Source organism: Delphinapterus leucas, chromosome 10, assembly GCF_059928025.1.
Source record: "Delphinapterus leucas isolate spDelLeu-1000000601 "Yukka" chromosome 10, BTC_Dleu_Yukka2, whole genome shotgun sequence".
Classification (NCBI taxonomy): domain Eukaryota; kingdom Metazoa; phylum Chordata; class Mammalia; order Artiodactyla; family Monodontidae; genus Delphinapterus; species Delphinapterus leucas.
In genome coordinates, this window is record NC_143138.1 from 67058106 (window position 1) to 67075630 (window position 17525).

At 50.1% G+C, this 17525-nt stretch overlaps 2 protein-coding genes and 1 non-coding gene across 11 annotated transcripts in view; 1 reads left to right on the forward strand and 2 right to left on the reverse strand.

Annotated features, from left to right (window-relative positions):
- The first annotated feature begins 1025 nt into the window (after positions 1–1025).
- On the forward strand, positions 1026–14023 carry LSMEM2 (leucine rich single-pass membrane protein 2). The gene is made up of 3 exons (XM_089919391.1): positions 1026–12752; positions 12847–13032; positions 13143–14023. The coding sequence occupies exons 1-3, from the start codon at positions 12551–12553 to the stop codon at positions 13274–13276; spliced, it is 522 nt and encodes a 173-aa protein (XP_089775517.1). The 5' UTR covers positions 1026–12550; the 3' UTR covers positions 13277–14023.
- On the reverse strand, positions 11440–11512 carry TRNAG-UCC (transfer RNA glycine (anticodon UCC)). The gene has a single exon. It is a non-coding gene; the product is annotated as a tRNA-Gly (tRNA).
- The window catches only part of IFRD2 (interferon related developmental regulator 2), a 33168-nt gene continuing 29446 nt past the window's right edge, over positions 13804–17525 (reverse strand). The window contains exons 2-12 of one of the 9 annotated variants that reach the window (XM_022573057.3): positions 16569–16688; positions 16399–16483; positions 16168–16292; positions 15924–16081; positions 15711–15761; positions 15447–15505; positions 15255–15360; positions 14782–14919; positions 14568–14696; positions 14393–14488; positions 13804–14275 (exon numbers count right to left, since the gene is read on the reverse strand). In XM_022573057.3, coding sequence (XP_022428765.1) covers positions 14195–14275; positions 14393–14488; positions 14568–14696; positions 14782–14919; positions 15255–15360; positions 15447–15505; positions 15711–15761; positions 15924–16081; positions 16168–16292; positions 16399–16483; positions 16569–16688 — 1148 coding nt within the window. In that variant the 3' untranslated portion in view covers positions 13804–14194. Of the gene's footprint in view, positions 14276–14392; positions 14489–14567; positions 14697–14781; positions 14920–15254; positions 15361–15446; positions 15626–15710; positions 16082–16167; positions 16293–16398; positions 16484–16568; positions 16689–17525 lie in introns of all 9 variants that reach the window. The other 8 variants (XM_022573055.3, XM_022573056.3, XM_022573054.3 and 5 more) reach the window with 8 other exon arrangements.

Here is a 17525-nt window from a genome sequence, read left to right on the forward strand (position 1 = left end):
TCTTCTGAGAAATCCGGCCTGTTTTGAATTCTTTTCAATTACCTATCCCAGGACATTTCTTGAGCGCAGGTGTTATTTTTTAAAGCCCTGCAGGCCTTGTGAATCCCAGTGCCCAGAAGCACCTGTTTCCAAGTTGTTGTTACAGGAATCATCCACAAGGCGGCGCGCTTCTCCGTGCCCATCTCTGGTCCCTCTGGCAACCAGAGCCTTAGGGAAAGTGGTGTTCCTGGGTTGTAACGTGGAGGGGCACGTGCCAGAACCAACACTCAAGGGCTTTTGTCTCCTGCCTTTCTGCCTGTTCCCCTCACCCCCAGACGAGTCGCAACCGTTGTCAAAGTGCCACACTGAGGGACGGTGCTGAGGAGCCTCTAGTTTGTACAACACAAAGGCAGGAGGCTGGAGGTGGGAACCCCAACACCAGGAGATGTGGAGACCAGGTGACATTTCAAAGCTCTTGCAGCCCAGAGGATCCACCCTCCTTTGGGTGCACTAGGCTTGATTGAGCTATAGGAGGGCCTGCCTGGATCTGGAGATTGTGGTCCCATTTCGAGTGGACCAGACACTGCAGGTCCCCGGGAGGGCTCATTTGCTGGCACATCCTCCCCAGTCCCCTCAGCCCCACGACAGGCAGCCTGGAGACCCAGCCCGCTGAACCTCCAGGGATGTGACACCAGCCCAGGTCCCCGAGCCTTTGGAAAATCGTGTACACGTCCTTTATTTTCTCTCCTTCTTTTCCTTTAACTGCATTTTTCTTTCATTTTCAAGCAACTTGAGGGACCATGTTGTGCCCCTTGCAAGTGTACAGCGTTGTGATTTAGTCGTACATATGCATATGTCTGTTCTTTTAAAGATCCTTTTCCTATATAGGCTGTGAGAAAGTGTTGAACAGAGTCCCCTGTGTTGTAGAGTAGGTCCTTGTCGAGTATGTATTGTATTTATGTTTATGTATACATGGTAATGCCAACCTCCGAATGTATCCGTCTCCCCCATCTTTCCCCTTTGGTAAGCATAAGTTTGTTTTCTACGTCTCTCAGTCTGTTGGTGTTTTGTGCATCAGCTGATTTGTATCAATTTTGAGATTCCATATGTAAGTCATATCCCATGGTATTTATCGCTGTCCATCTGATTTACTTCACTTAGAGCATCTCGAGGCCCTTCAGTGTTGCTGCACATAGCAGTATTTCCTTCTTTTTCATGGCTGAGTAGTATTCCATTGTAGATATGTACCGCATCTTCTGTATCCAGTCATCTGTCGGTGGACATTTTGCTTGCTTTGGTGTCTCGGTTGTCGTATATAGTGCTGTCATGCACGTTGGGGTGCGTGCAGATTTTCGAACTATGGTTTTCTTGGGTGTTTTCCCAGAATTGGGTTGGGGTATCTGATGGTAGGTTTCTTTTTCCTTCTTGCAGGGAACTCCAAACTGTTCTCCCCAGTTGTTGTACCAATTTATAGTTCCTCCAGTAGTGAAGCAGGATTGCGTTGTCTCCACGCCGTGTCCAGCCTTTAGTGTTTTGAGACTTTTTCTGATGGCCTTTCTTACTGGTTGAGGTCTTACATCGTAATTTCGATTTGTATTTCTCTAATAAGTGGTGATGGTAGGCATTTTTTCATGTGTTTTTTGCCATCTGTATATTTTCTTTGGAGAATCGTCTAGTTAATTCTTCAGCTTATTTTTTGTTTTGTTGTTTACATATAGAGCTTCCTGAGCTGTTTCTGTATTTTGGAGGTGAATCTCTTGTGGGTTGCTTCATTTGGACATGTTGATACTTTCTAGCATTTTGACGGTTTTGTTTTTTTGTTTATGGTTTCTTCTGTGCTGAACCATTGAAGTTGAATTATGTCCCATTTTTGTTTGTTTTTACTTTCATTTCTGAAGACGTGGATCCAAAAACTATTTTTGCTCTTTATGTCAAACAGTTTTGTTCTTATGTTTTCCTTTAAGTGTTTTAGAGTATTTGAACTTATACTTAGGTCTTTAAATCATTTTGATTTCTTTTTTATGTATGGTGTTAGAGAATGTTGTGATTGCATTCTTTTACATGTAGCTTTCTACCACCATCACTGAAGAGACTGTCCCTTTCCACTTTATATTCCTGCCTTCTTGTCGTAGTTTAAGTAACCGTATTGGGGTGGGTTTATTTCTGGGGTTTCTATACTGTTCCATCCATCTATATTTTTGTTTTTGTGCCGTACCATCCTGTTTTGATTACTCTAGCTTTGTAGCATAATCTGAACTTAGGGCGTCTGATTCCTCCAGCTCCCGTTTTTCTTTCTCAGGATTGCTTTGGCTATTTTGTGTCTTTTGTTTGGGACCCAGCCTCAAGGCTTTGCAATTTTCTCCTGTTATATCAGGAGCAGAGTTGGTGATAAAATGCATGGTAAATAGTGATTTCCCTTCTGCAAACTCAGGGTCTGCACTGGTTTCCTTCCTGAAGGACTCTGTCTTCCAGCTCAGGAAGAGTGCTGGGTTTTTCTCTTGTTTTTGTGTAACTTCTTGGACTTCATGATTTACAGGTTTCACCATATATATACCTTTTCATTCCTTCTGATACACAAGTAACATGTTTCATCATAGCCTGGCCTATATGATCCTCATAGTCCCAGTGTGGCTCATGATCTTGGATTGTGTTACCACTCACTTGATAAATTTGGTGGTGCGGATTGGTGGTCAGTAGGCCATCTGTGTGTTTTTTGTCCTTTTACAGTATACGCTCCATGTCATTCAGGGTACAGCAGTGGGCCAGAATAACTATGATATCCTACCAGGTCAGGGAGAATGTTAATCCCAGCCTGATTAATTTGTCCCTAAGCTTTTCAGGGTTTTCTGAGAATCTGCCAAATCGCTCCTTACAGCTTTCTAGGTCCCCCAGTGAGAAGGGAACACACACTCTAGTAATTCCTCTGTTTTCCTGGAGCGGGTAAAAGCCTGGTGGGGCAAAAGCGCAGGCTAAATTTGAACCTCATCAGAGCCGCACTGGGGAAAGCCCCGGGGGTACTGATTTTGAGGTTTCTGATTTGACAGGGTAAGGTGTGGGGCCTGGGGCTGAAGGTGATGGTGAAGGGGAAGAAATGGGGGACTGAAAATGAGGCTCGGTGTGCTGATGGCTACTGGGCAGTTGAAAGAGGGGATCCGTGAGAAGGTCTGGCTTCACACCTTTAGGGGGAAACCTGGAAATAAAGACTAAACACATACGAAAAGAATCCCTCAGACCTTAATCTTGATAAAGTTTTATAAAGGTCTGTACATATGGGACTTTCCCCATTTTGGGGACCGTTTACAAAACAGGTCCAGTAGTAAAATGGTGTTAAAGATAAGGGATTCATTCTCTGACCACTTCTGATGCTCATGCAAAGCATTTTGGGGCCAGGCTGTGTTGCAAGAAAAAATCAGCTTATTCCTGTTTTTTTCCTTAATTTAAAAATATTTTATACTGGAGTATAGTTGATTTATAACGTTGTGTTAGTTTCAGTTGTAGAGTTAAGTGATTAAGTTATGTATATATAAGTATCCATTCTTTTTCAGATTCTTTTGCCATACAAGTGATTAATTACAGAATATTGAGTAGAGTTCCTTGTGCTATATATTAGTAGGTCCCTGTAGATTTTTTTTAACAATGGAAGACACTTTATTATTATTTTTTTTAATATCTTTAAATTTACTTATTTATTTATTTATTTTTGGCTGTGTTGGGTCTTCGTTTCTGTGCGAGGGCTTTCTCTAGTTGCGGCGAGCGGGGGCCGCTCTTCATCGCGGTGCGCGGGCCTCTCACTGTCGCGGCCTCTCTTGTTGCGGAGCACAAGCTCCAGACCTGCAGGCTCAGTAGTTGTGGGTCACGGGCCTAGTTGCTCCGCAGCATGTGGGATCTTCCCAGACCAGGGCTCGAACCCGTGTCCCCTGCATTGGCAGGCAGATTCTCAACCACTGCGCCACCAGGGAAGTCCTATTATTTTTTTAAATCATCTCTCAACATTTCAACTCTGGGTAGAAATCAAACCCATAGATTATTTTATAAAAAGTTGTGTGTATACTTAAATCCTAAACTCCTAATTTATCCCTCACCTGCATGTTTCTTCCTGACCCATCCCCAGCAAGCACAAGTTGGCTTTCTTCTTTTTTAAAATTAATTAATTATTTATTATATGGCTGCGTTGGGTGTAGTTGCGGCTCGGGGGCTTAGTGGCCCCTCGGGTGTGGGATCTTAGATCCCCGTCCAGGGATCAAAACAACGTCCCCTGCATTGGAAGGCAGATTCTTAACTACTGGATCACCAGGGAAATCCCACAAGTTGGCTTTCTCGTCTGTGATTCTGTTTGTGTTCTCCAAATAAGTTCATTTGTATCGTGCTTTTTTCTTTTAATCCACACCTAAGTGATATCCTATGATATTTGTCGATCTCTGTGAGTCTGTCACTGTCTTGTGAATCAGTTCATTTGTACCACATTTTAGATTCCACATATGTCATATCCCATGATATTTGTCAGCCTCCTTCCGACTTGATTTCACTTAGATCATCTCGAGGTCCTTCCATGTTGCTGCAAATGGCAGTATTTCCTTCTTTTGTATGGCTGAGTAGTATTCCATTGTAGATATATGCCACATCTTCTGTATCCAGTCATCTGTCGGGGGACTGTTGCTTGCTTTGGTGTCTCGGTTGTCATATATAGTGCTGTCATGCACGTTGGGGTGCGTGTAGGTTTTTGAGCTATGGTTTTCTTGGGTGCTTGCCCAGAAGTGGAATTGGGGGATCAGATGGTGGCTTTCTTTTTCCTTTTTGCAGGAAACTCCAAACTGTTCTCCCCAGTTGTTGTACCAATTTATAGTCCCTCCAGTAGTGAAGCAGGGTTGCGTTGTCTCCACGCCGTGTCCAGCATTTAGTGTTTTGAGACTTTTTGCTGATGGCCTTTCTTACTGGTTGAGGTCTTACCTCATAATTTTGATTTGTATTTCTCTAATAATTGGTGATGTTGAGCATTTTTTCATGTGTTTTTTGCCATCTGTATATTTTCTTTGGAGAATTGTCTAGTTAATTCTTCAGCTTATTTTTTGTTTTGTTGTTTACATATAGAGCTTCCTGAGCTGTTTCTGTATTTTGGAGGTGAATCTCTTGTGGGTTGCTTCATTTGGACATGTTGATACTTTCCAGCATCTTGACGTTTTTTGTTTTTATGGTTTCTTCTGTGCTGAACCACTGAAGTTGAATTATGTCCCATTTACGTTTGTTTTTACTTTCATTTCTGAATACGTGGATCTAAAAACTATTTTTGCTTTTTATGTCTAACAGTGTTGTGCTTATATTTTGCTTTACTTGTTTTAGAGTATTTGAACTTACACTTACGTCTTTAATTTATTTTGATTTCATTTTTATGTTTGGTGTTAGAGAACGTTGTAATTGCATTCTTTTACGTGTAGCTTTCTACCACTGTCCTTGAAGAGACTGCCTTTTTCCATTTTATATTCTAGCTTCCTTGTCATAGTTTAAGTAACCGTATTTTGGTGGGTTTATTTCTGGGGTTTCTGTACTGTTTCATTGATCTATATTTTTGTTTTTGTGCCGTACCATCCTGTTTTGATTACTATATCTTTGTAGCATAATCTGAAGTTAGGAAGTCTGATTCCTCCAGCTCCCGTTTTTCCTTCTCAGGATTGCTTTGGCTATTTGGTGTCTTTTGTTTTGGACCCTGCCTCAAGCCTTTGCAATTTTCTCCTATCAGGAGCAGAGTGGGTGGTATAATGCATGGTAAATAATGATTTCCCTTCTGCAAACTCAGGGTCTACATTGGTTTACTTCCTGAAGGACTCTGTCTTCCAGCTCAGGAAGAGTGCTGGGTTTTTATCTTGTTTTTGTGTAACTTCTTGGACTTTATGATTTACAGGTTTCATCATATACCTTTTCATTCCTTCTGATACACAAGTAACATGTTTCATCATAGCCTGGCCTACATGATCCTTATAGTCCCAGTGTGGCTCATGATCTTGCATTGTGTTACCACTCATTTGATAAATTTGGTGGTGTGGATTGGTGGTCAGTAGGCCATCTGTGTGTTTTTTGTCCTTTTCAGTATACACTCCATGTCGTTCAGGGTACAGCAGTGGGCCAGAATAACTATGATATCCTACCAGGTCAGGGAGAATGTTAATCCCAGCCTGATAAATTTGTCCCTAAGCTTTTCAGGATTCTCTGAGAACCTGCCAAATCGCTCCTTACAGATTTCTAGGTCCTGCAGTGAGAAGGGGACCATGCTGCACTTAGGAATTCTCCATTCTCATCAGTTTCTTCCCAGAGGTGGTAAAAGCCTGGTGGGGCAAAAGTGGGGGCTACCTTTGAGCCTGATTGGAGCCCCACTGGGGAAAGCACCGGGGTTCTGATTTTGTGGTTTCTGATTTGATGGGGTAAGGTGGGGGTGCGGGGCTGAAGACGGTGAAGGGGCAGAAACGGGAGACGGAAAAGGTGGCTCAGTTTGCTGATGGCTAGTGGTGGTTGAAAGAGGGGTCTGGATCTAAACCTTCTTGGAGAGACACAGAAATAGAGGCTAAACACACACGACAGGAATCCCTCAGACCAGAGTCTTGACAGAGTTTTATAATGGCCTGTGCTTATGGGACTTACCCCATTTTGGGGACTGTTTAAAAAACAGGTCCAGTTGTAAAATGGTGTTAAAGTTAAGGGATTCATTCTGTGGCCACTTTGCCGGGTCACCCAAGGCATATTGGGGTCATTCTGTGTTGAAAGAGAAAATCAGCTTATTCTTTTTTAAACCGCCTCATTTAAATCGTACCCAGTTGTTAAGAATGCAACCCCGAGGATAGTCTTTGAGGATTCCCTGGGTGTTTTTCATGTTTACATATAAATTTGGGGCTAAAACTGGAGATCCCAGGGGCCAGATGGAGCTGAGGCCTTGCGTAACAACCAAGGGGGTCACAGAATTTCCTCCCCAGAGTTCGTGACACAAAGAAGGAGTCCCCAGGATGAAAGGAACAGGAGTGTAGGTGTAAGAATCAAGGGAGTGGTAAAGGGAGGAGGGATAGGAAAGACAGAGAGAGAGAGAGAGATTGCCGTTTCAGCCTGTGCCCAGCAGGTGTCTGTTTAGGCACCAGTCTGCCCACTTTCAGAAAGGGCCAGTGAAGGAGGGAGCACCCTGTCCACTGCCCACTGGGGTGATTAATCCTGGGAAACAACCATTTGTACGTCTCTGTGGGATTGTGATCCACAGGTGGGACTTCTGTGCATGCGTACAATTTATACATCATACGTAGGACTCTAACCCACAGGTAGGATTTGCACCCACAGGTTTTCATAGAAATCTGCCTTGGCCCTTCCCTGATGGGATTTCTCTTGGCGGCAGGAAAATAAAGGTGAGGATATTGTGATGATTGTACTTGCAAAAACTATAGGATATGAGAGTTGAACCTCTATCACTCTCAGAAATCTCCTGTCCGGGAGAGCCTGCTGGACCAAGACCTGCACTGCTTGAGGCGAGCCTCTCCCACCTCTGTTTGTCATCCATCGAGGTGAGTCGTTGTTAGCCAGAGGGAGCATGGTGTCACAAGCTGAGAGGAGTGGTGCTGTAGCTGCCCGATGTCCACTCTGTTGGAACAAGAGGACAGAGAAAGGGGAAGTAGAGAGCTATCAGGAGAGGGAAAGGGAAAACCATGAGGGAAAAAGGACAAAGCGGAGGGGAAAGCGTTGCCTGAATGATGGTACTGAGACTCTCAGGGGCCAGGAAGGCAGACTTACCAAACGTGGTTATGCTGAAACAAGAGGTTCAGGCGGCAGCTTGTCACCTATGGGGAAAGTGCGTTTGTTGGTTCCAGAGGTGCCTGGATTCTCTCCCAGGGAGGGGGCAAACGGCCCCATAGGTGTCCGGTGGAGTTGCCACCACGTACGTTACCGACCCAGATTCTTGGACTCTTCAGTGAACAGAAATTGATGAGGCCAGACGAGAAATTCAGGCAAGGCTTTATTGGGACTCATGCTGCAGCACAAGGGAGCAAAAAGAACAGGTTGCCTTGCTTGCTCCCTGAAGCGGGGCTGGGGGGTGAGTTGGTCCTTTAAATGGGGTGAGGGTAGGGTCAGACCCATGGTTCAGGCGGTAGGGGTGGCTTAGGTGGTCTGCCCACCCTCTTGGTGGTGTCGTGGGCAGGAATGGTGAATAGTGCACTCCTTTTGCTCCCAGCAGTTCAGAAGTGGCAGTTGGGTTTTTGGTCTTTTTGTATATTGTTCATAATTTGCCCCATTTGAAGGTGCATAGTTATTTTTAGTCCCTTATGGTTTTTTTGTATTCTTTTGCTCAGGAGATGTTTGTCCAGGTGTAAGCACTGCACCAAAGGGTGCCAGGTCCCACCCTGTCTCACTAGTTGTTGCTGTGTGGCCTTGGACACCTCCTGGAAGTCTCAAAACCTATTTATTTTAAGGATGCTGTGGTGAGGATTAAAGGTGGTTTCCATGTGACTGAGTGGACTCTGTAGGGCCTTTGGGGATACTGACATGCATAGTACACTTAGCCCTTGAACACCACCAGCTTGAGCTGTGCAGGATCCACTTACATGTGATTTTTTCCAATAAATAGTACTACAGTACTACTGGATCCCTGGTTTGTTGAATCTGCAGATACGGAACCATGGTTACAGAGGGTGGGTGAACTGTAAAGTTGTATGTGGATTTTCCATTGCACAGAGGGTTGGGATCCCTAACCCCTATAGTTATTCAAGGGTCAACTGTATATTCTGGATGATATAATTTCCGGGCTAAATGCTATGAAAAAAATAAAATTGGGTGATGTAGAAAAGAATGTGAGCAGAAGGCCTCACCAAGGGGGTGACATTTGAGCTAAATGAAAAGGAGTCAGCCATGGGAACATCTAGTGAAGAACATTCCAGGTGGGAACAGCCAGTGCAAAGGCCCTGAGGTGGGAACAAGCTTGTTTGAGGAATATCAAGGATACAGCAGAGTGATGGATTTCAGATGTTTAAGACGTAGAGCCTAATGTCTTGCTTTGGCCCATTTGGGAAGGAGGGGCACAGGGGTTCAACAGCAGAGGGTGGGTCCTAAGCTGGACCACTCCCTCTCTTTAAGGGCAGGTGGTGCCATGCATCCTCACATGAACTTGTGTGACCTGTATTCCCTTATGGAGAGAGGAAGGAGGATCAAAACTTTGCATTGGCCTAAGTGCTTCAGACACGTGCTTATATTTTCATTCTCATGTGCACTGTGCCAGGTAGGAACCATTGTTATTCCTGCTTTACAGATGAGAAAACTGAGGTCTGAAAGGGAGCATTCCTTTACCCAAAGTTGTAAACTTAGTAATAGAAGTATCAACCTTCAACCTATGTTCCTTCACTGACCAGCATGGGTACCTGCAGGTATTGGGGGTGTCTCTGTCCCCTTTGGGGACTCTCAGAGCCCTCAGGGCACTGGGCTCCAGTTGTCCATCACTCCTAATTCGTGATGCCAGCAGATCAGTGGTGGGTGCTTGTCCCACATTGGCTAGATGAACCCGCTGTGGGTAGGAGTCTTCAGGGGGTGGAGGGGTGGAGATGCACAGGGCTCCCTTGCATGGGCTTGCCATGTGGGACATCACTGGAGGTGAGCCTGAGGAGGCTTGGCTGGATGAAGACACCAAGGCCCTGCAGACATGAGTAGCAGGGTTCCGTAGCAGGGTTCCCAGGGTACCTGCACTACTGGAGGTGTGCTGTTGCCTGGGCTCCATCACCAGGTAGATCGTCTAGGCTGGTCCATGTGGGTCACTCTGCTCCTTCCCATGGCTGGGAGGTGACCCCTCTAAATATAGCCCAGTGTGCTGAGCTCACGCCTATTTTCAGCCCAGGTTGGGAGGCAGCCAGGCCTTCCCCAGGCTCTCAGAGGAGCCACTGCTGCGTCTATCTGGTCCTGGTACTAGGCACTCTTATCGACCCCCTGCCTGCCCAACACCCAACATGCCGGAGGAGGCCCAAGAAGGTAGGAAATCACTGTGAGGGAGGGTAAGGCCCCAATGCTGTGACCCTGTGGACCATGGAGAAACCTGGCCCCTTTCCTACTGACCTCACTTGAGTAGTCATCAGTCACCGTGTCCTAGGTCAAGTAAAAGGACTGGCCCCCTATGTGTGAAGGAAGGGCCTACCATGCCCCGAATGCCTCCTCACCTCATACCTGTACAGGGAGGGGTTGGGGGCAGGGGAGGGTCAACTACAGGCTGTGCCCAAGTGGGTGTGGGCTGGGCAGGCTGGCCAGTTAAGCTCTTCCTTCAGCGAGGGCACTGGGATTGGGGGCAGGCAGTGGTTTTGCAAAGCATTTGGGCACATGACCCAGGGACTGGGAGTGGATAGGTTTCTTGCCTCCAGTGTGGGCCTGTGTTGCCCCAACTGGCTAAAGGTTGGGGTCTCTTGGCCTGGCCGGACTGACTTCTAGTTAAAGACTTTGGTGGCCACTTTCCTAATTGACTCACAGCATGCAAGATGTATGGAGGCTCAGAGGGGCCAGAGCAGGGACCTGGTAAGCTTCAGGTACAGTGCTGGCCAGGATGCAGGACCAGCTGCACCAAGGCTCCAGCTTGGCCCAACTGGTCAACTCCCCCCATCACATTTTTGACATTTTATACTGAATGGGAGGGGCCTGGCCCTGGGTGTGGGAGTGTTTGCTTCCTTTTGAGGTCTTTTTTTTTTTTTGAATATTTATTTATTTTTGGCTGCGTTGGCTCTTCGTTGCTGTGCGTGGGCTTTCTCTAGTTGCGGTGAGTGGGGGCTACTCTTCGTTGCGGAGCACGGGCTTCTCATTGCGGTGGCTTCTCTTGCTGTGGAGCACGGGCTGTAAGCGCCCGGGCTTCAGTAGTTGTGGCTCACAGGCTTTAGAGCGCAGGCTCAGTAGTTGTGGCGCACGGGCTTAGCTGCTCCGCGGCATGTGGGATCTTCCCAGACTAGGGCTCGAACGCGTGTCCCCTGCATTGGGATCTTCCCAGACTAGGGCTCGAACGCGTGTCCCCTGCATTGGCAAGCGGATTCTTAACCACTGAGCCATCAGGGAAGTCCCCTTTTGAGGTTTTAAGGATGGCATTTACTATGTGTTCTTCCTGGAACAGAAAGAACCCAAGATCAATTTAAAAGTGTGGGAAAAACACAGCCAAGTGCACAGAATTTAATGCGAAGCCCAATCCACCACCACCCAGACATAACGACAAACAGCACTGGTTTTTGTTTTACACATTTTTGAGCATGTCAAAGGTCAGTTTCAAGCAAATCATGAAGGTTAAGGTACTATTCTGAAAGTGTTAGACCCAGAGAGCCCAATCACCCTTGAGTCTATCAGGAGGTATCCCGCCAATGCCCCTGAATTTGTTATCTAGCTTCCAGCTAGGCATCTGGAGATCTTAAGGGGCCAAGATTTTTTTTTTTTTTTTTTTTAATTTTACTGCATCGGGTCTTAGTTGCGGCATGCAGGATATAGTTCCCTGACCAGGGATCGAACCCGGGCCCCCTGCATTGGAAGTGCAGAGTCTTAGCCACTGGACCACCAGGGAAGTCCCAAAGGAGCCAGGATTTTAAGGGGAGGGGTGGAAAGCACCACCAGAAGAAAATATAATTTTTAGAAATCACAAAATAAATACTTCACTGGGTCCAAAAATAAGTAATTAAAATCACAAGCATGGTACACAGCCCCAGTGACTAAATGGGCAGCGGCTGTGAACTAGAAAACCACACAGATATTGGTGAGGCCTCCCAAGCAAAGACCCCCAACAAAATTGGTCAAGAAAGGCCTTTTCTCATCTTCCAACTTAGCAAATATACATGTGCACACTTATGTACATAAATTTTTTTCTATGGAGATGCCTGTTGGTGGCGATATTGTACTCTTTTGGAGGCTGTGGACAACTACTCCAGAGGACAATGTGATGATAGGTTAAAAGAAAAAGTCCCTGCTGTTTGACCCAGTAATTCTGCTTCTGGGAATCCATCCTTAATAACTATTGGGAAATTGGGGGAAAGCCCTTATACTCAATGACGCGTGTCCTTTTCTAGGGGTTATTAATTTAGGAAGGGGATTGGAAACAACCTAAATGCCCAGGCAGCCTCGAAGAGATACCTGAGGGGAGACCTCAAAGGCAAGTGGAACAGTTTGCTAACAAAGACGGGTCTCCTCTCATCATATTGAGTGAGAACAGCAGGTTCATAGCAGAATCACACTTAGTATGTAAAAGGAGGCAGAGCTGAGGCCAGGAGCAAAAGGCAAAAAGCAAAAAGCTGGCTAGAATAGGGCTGCTTCTGCTGGGGACCGGGAGAAGGCCCCAGGCACAGGGGTCTGCAGGGAAAACTGATAGCAGAAGCAGGAATGAACTTCATGGGCTGTGGGTTGAGTTCTCCAAGGCTGATAAATTCTCTAGAAACGAGCAAGCAGAGAGGAATGCCTGAAAGTCCCTGAGGTGCTTGGAAGGAAACAAATGTTAAGTCAAGCAGCACCTCCTGCTACTGTGGGTGAAACAGGTGTACGCAGTTTTCACATTATCTTGCTTCCAAATCACGGGTCACTCCTGAGTTGGTTTTAGGGGATCAGGAGCCAAATGCCCCTGCTACCTCTTCTGAGCCCCTGCTGCCACTCGACACCATCTAGAAGGGAGGGCATGACCTGCTGGCTGAATCAGCCCCACGCTGCCCCTGCAGACACCGTGGCACCGACAAGGAGCAGGGCACCACTGGCTCCTAATCATGTGCAGGAGGTTCGCCTACACCGGGTGGAGTCCATCAGCGAGCTACACAGTGGAGGTGAAAGGGTGCAGGGGGGTGGGGCCCATGGACTGGGAGAAGGGAGGAAAGCAGGTGCACCTGCCGCCCTCCTGATCCCCCGTTTGCCCTGCAGGTTCACTGTGGCCCTACCTGGCCGAGGAGGCGCAGCCATGGGATGAGCTGTTGGGCATCCTGCGTCCACCGATGTGCGCCCAGACCGGCTGCAGCCCCGTGCACAGCCGCGGCAGCTTCCTGCTGCTGCTTGCGCTGCTGGTGCTCACCTGCCTGGCGTTGGCTGTCCTGGCCGTCTACCTGAGTGGTAAGGAGGGCGCTGGAAGCCAGTGGAATGGAGAGACCGAGGCAGTGAAGGGCTGGGAGGGCCGGGTGTTGTGGGGTTGCATGTGGTCTGATAATCCCCCCCTGTCTTAGTGCTGCAGAGCGAATCCCTACGCGTTCTGGCACACACACTGCAAACGCAGGAGGAAATGCTGCTCAAACTCCGGCTCGCCAGCCTCAGCCAGCTGCGGAGGCTCAACTCGAGTGAGGCCCGAGCACCCAGTTGAGATACCACTTGGACCTGGGGCCTGGGGGTATGTGTAGGGGGGAATAAAGTGGCCGCTGGTAGCTTTCCCCTCTCCCACTACTGCTCCACACTACTTCCTTAGTGAGGTTTTCGTATAAGAGCCTGATCTGACCCCGCAGCTGTCTGCGTTTCTTGCCTTCTCAAGCTAGGCCTAGCCAAGCCTTCTGGTGCCAGAGCCCCACTTGGTGTGGCCCAAGGTCAGAGGAAGCGACACCAGCCTCCTGGCTCCTCTTGGGGCCTGTCAGCACCCTCTGGTCTCCTCCTGATAGCAGGTTCAGGAGTCTAAAAATAGCTGCCTACCCTGGTCACCCAAACTCTGCTGGGCCTCCCAGTGGGGGTCCAGCCTCTGCTCTCCAAAGACAGGCTGGGCTCTGAGTAGGGGGAGGAGGGCCCCTGGGGAGAGATTATTTTGGAGAGCAAAGGTGAGATGGAGATAGGAGGCCCAGCTGGGCCCAAGCCTGGGTTGGTGGATAGGGAGGGCAGGCAGAAACACCCAGAAGCCAGGGCCACAGAAGACTGCACATTGTTTAATTATCTCTAAAATCTTTAAAACTCAGCATATAAGGTAGCCTCACCACCCCACGTTGTAGTGGCAGTTGTCCAGATATTATCACCTCCCCCCCCGAAAGTGGGTCATCCCAGGGGAGCAAGGCCTGAGAAAGGCTTTGTGCCTGCCCCACAGCCGAGACAGGGCAGGAAGTGGCCACAGGGCCAGTGCAGGGGCAAAGCATGAAGGTCCCAAGTGGCCTGGCCTCCAGCCACCCACCTCCATGTCTGTTTTTGGTTTTGTCATTAAAAAAATAAAGCGACAATGCCTGGCAGGGACCAGGTGTCGCACTGTCTTCTGTTAAAAATACAGGCAAGGATGGGGACAGTCTCCTCTTCAGCTGGTCCTGCCTCACAGGATGTCTGCCCGCTTGTCCCGCACGCGGCTGCGCGCCTTGGTCCTGGCTTTGAAGGCAGCAGCGTTGTACAGGTGCTGGGGTGGGACAAAGAGTGAGGGTCTAGTGAGCTGGGAGGAGGCAGCCCAGGGCTTCTCCTCCAGCCCCTGCAGAGCTCCAGGCCACAGGAATGGAGAGAAGACAAAGGGGCAAACCTTCTCAAAACGTGAGATTTTGCAGGCCTTCAGGGCAGTGGCATCCAGCACCAGCACAGGGCCCAGACCAAAGATGTCACGGAGTAGCTCGTTGTTCTGGTGGCAAAGAAGGCAGTGAGCTCAGGCCAGTCTGAAACAGCCAAGTGGGATACCCCTTCCCCGTCCGCCTCCCCACCTGGAGGTGGTGGTGCATGCCGGAACCCAGCGCGTCCTTGAAGGCAGCATAGACCCGGCGCCGAGCCCAGCTGTCCACATAGAGCACCTCGAGCCCGAAGCGGACTGTCTCCTCCTCACACTCGCCACCCTGCAGGGTAGAGGGGCTGTGACTGGGCTTGGCGGCTATGCCTAGGGGTGCACCCTCACTAGGGCGCATCCCTTCTCACACGTACCTCGACAGAGTGCAGCACGGCCCGGAAGGTAGAGCGTTGGCGCCGGCGGTCAGCCTTGGCCCGATACTTGTTGCTGTCAGTGGCCAGAGTGCGCAGTGCGCTGCAGAGGGCCTCCATGTCCTTGTAAACAAAGTCCTCCTGCAGTGGGAGGACGTAGGAGCAGAAGCCTGAGCTCTGTTGGCTTTTAACGCAGTGGGGTCACCCAAACCCTTCCTTTCACCAAGAAAGTCATTTTCTTCTCTGCCTGACCCTCCCCTGCATCCCTTCTTGGCCCCTGCCTGCGCTAGACACCTCCACTAAGGGGCCCCATCAGAGCACTTGGCCTCGGAGTCTGTGTTGGGGCTACTTCCCCTCCATAATGACCTAAGGCTACCTTTTTTTCTGTGGCATCCCCTGCACCCAGCCTGAGATGGGCAGGTGGTGTCAGGAGGCACCCTCCCCTGCGCCCCCCCACCCCCCGCCATCTCTCACACCTCAAGGTCCCGGGTGAGCTCAAAGAGCAATGCGATGGTCTCGCCGGCAGCCATCCGCAGGTTCACACTTTCACTGGACAAGAGCTGGGGCAGCCGGGGCAGCTGCCTGGGGAAGGGGCAGGCTGAGCCATGTGGGTGGGCTGGGGGCCTTTCACCCTTCCCCTCCCACTCCCAGTGGGCAGTCACCCCTACCTGTCCAGGATGCGGCTGATATGGGCACTGGGGCAGATGGTGAGTAGCAAGGCCCAGGCCTGCAAGGCAGCACAGAGCAAGCCCTGAAGGCTGACAGGGACCACTGGGGCTGTGGAGCCACCCACACCACAGGACCGGCTGAAAATGCCTTCCAAGCAGGTGAGGCAGGAGACCAGGTCCTAGGGGCACAAGGAGGCAGGGGAGTGGCTCAGGGGCAGAGCTAGGGCCTATGTGCTCTACTGCCTGTGCCTGAAGGCTACTTACCTGTACATCGGTGGCAGCCACGTAGCAGCCCAGGCCAAGAGCAGAAGCGCACTGCTGGGAGGAGGGCAAAGCCAGGCCGTGGTCAGAGGGTGAGCCTGGGTTCCCAGCCACGGGGCTCACCCTTGGAGCAGGGGAGCCTGGAGGCAGGTGGAACCCGTGTCTCTGCTTAGGGATTAGGTGAAGGAAGGGTGTCACGGGGCAAGGAACACTCACGTGGAGCCGGGCAGCAGGGCTAGCTGTGCTGTCACTGAGCACAGAGACCAGCAGGGGCTGCAGGCTGTGGAATAACTCCTCACCCTTGGGTCCAGGACCCAGGTGAATGCACAGCAGGCCTAGCACAGCAGCGGCAAGGGCCTGTTCCTCGCCCTTCCCTGCGGGGATGCCTTCCAGTCAGTCAATGCAGCAAGGGCCAGTACCCAGCCAGTTCAGGCCCCCCAGGTGCGCCCCCAGGCCCAACCTTTCTTGAGGCACTTTTCCAAGGCATCAGCCAGTGTGAGGCGGCGCTCCAGCAAGAAGTCGGGGAGTAGGTGCGCTGCTAGGGCCAGACGCAGGCTCTCAAGAGCACCCTGCCGGGTCTTGGCACTGGGGGAGGAAGAAAGGGGTTTTGTGGGCCAATCCTACCTGGGTCACATTTGGCATGGGCTAAACAGGGACACAGGGGAAGGGATTGGTTGGAAATCAGGGGTACCTCTTGTCTGTGAGGCAGTCCACATATTCCTTCAACTTCTCCTCAAGGTCTTCCTGCTGACCCTGCTCATCCACGGCATCCCCCCCTGCAAGGCCAGCTCGTCATCCCCGCTTCTTGCCCTAGCCCACGGAGCCCCACTGAGTCCCTGCCATATTCCTACCCACTCTCACCAAAGCTTTCCTCTGCTGCGGTGCTAAGAAGGCTGGGACATTCACTGGTGGTGCTGCGGGCCTCACTGGCTGCCTCATCCTCACTGGAACCTGAGTCAGCTTGGGTACTGCTCCGGGCACCTGGGGAGGGCGGAATGGGGCACATGGTCTGCCTTCATTGATGAGCGATGGCTGGGGTTACCTCACCCGGCCTCACGACCCCACAAGACAGAATGCTGCCCTTCTCAAGGCTGAAGTGGGAGGCACAGAGGCTGGTGCCGGGGACTCTGAACCAGGAAGCAAGAGAAAGGGAAAGAAGTCTATCTGCTGGGGAGAGTCACACGCCAGGCCCCAACCTAGGATATCCTGGCAGGCTTGGTGAGCAGATCCTCCCTGAGACTAGAGCTTGCTTTAAGAAGGAGACTTAGAGGTGGGCAGAGATGGAAGGGGCTGCACAGGCCCTACCTAGGCCTGTGGCTCAGCCTGCAGTGGGGCATATCCAGGCGCATCCTGGGGGAGCTCAACCACCAGCCCAGATTACTCCCCAAAATGGCCAGGGCAAGGGTCAGGGAAGTCTGACAGAACCGGGGTTCAAATCCCAGCTCTACATCTTAACAGGGGTGTAACCAGGTCAAGTGCCTACTCTTCAAAGCCTCAGTTTCTCCGTTGCAAAAGAGATGAGAAGCACCTCTTCTGGGCAAGGTTAAGTGAAGACAATGAGTAGACAAGTGACTAGTTACGCTATTCCGTGGGCCAACAAGCTCATCAGGTCACCCATCAGCACTGGGGGCAGAGGCCCAGCTCCTAGTGGATGTAGGTGAGTGCACCAGGCCTCAAGCATACTGTCTCCTGAGCCCCACTTGGTCCACTCCAGGCCTTCAGCCCTGGGTGGATGGACACACAGGCTCCTCCTGACCCTGGGAAGTGCAGAAAGCTGAGCGGCTCCTGACTTCATGAGCCCTTGAAAACAGGTGAACA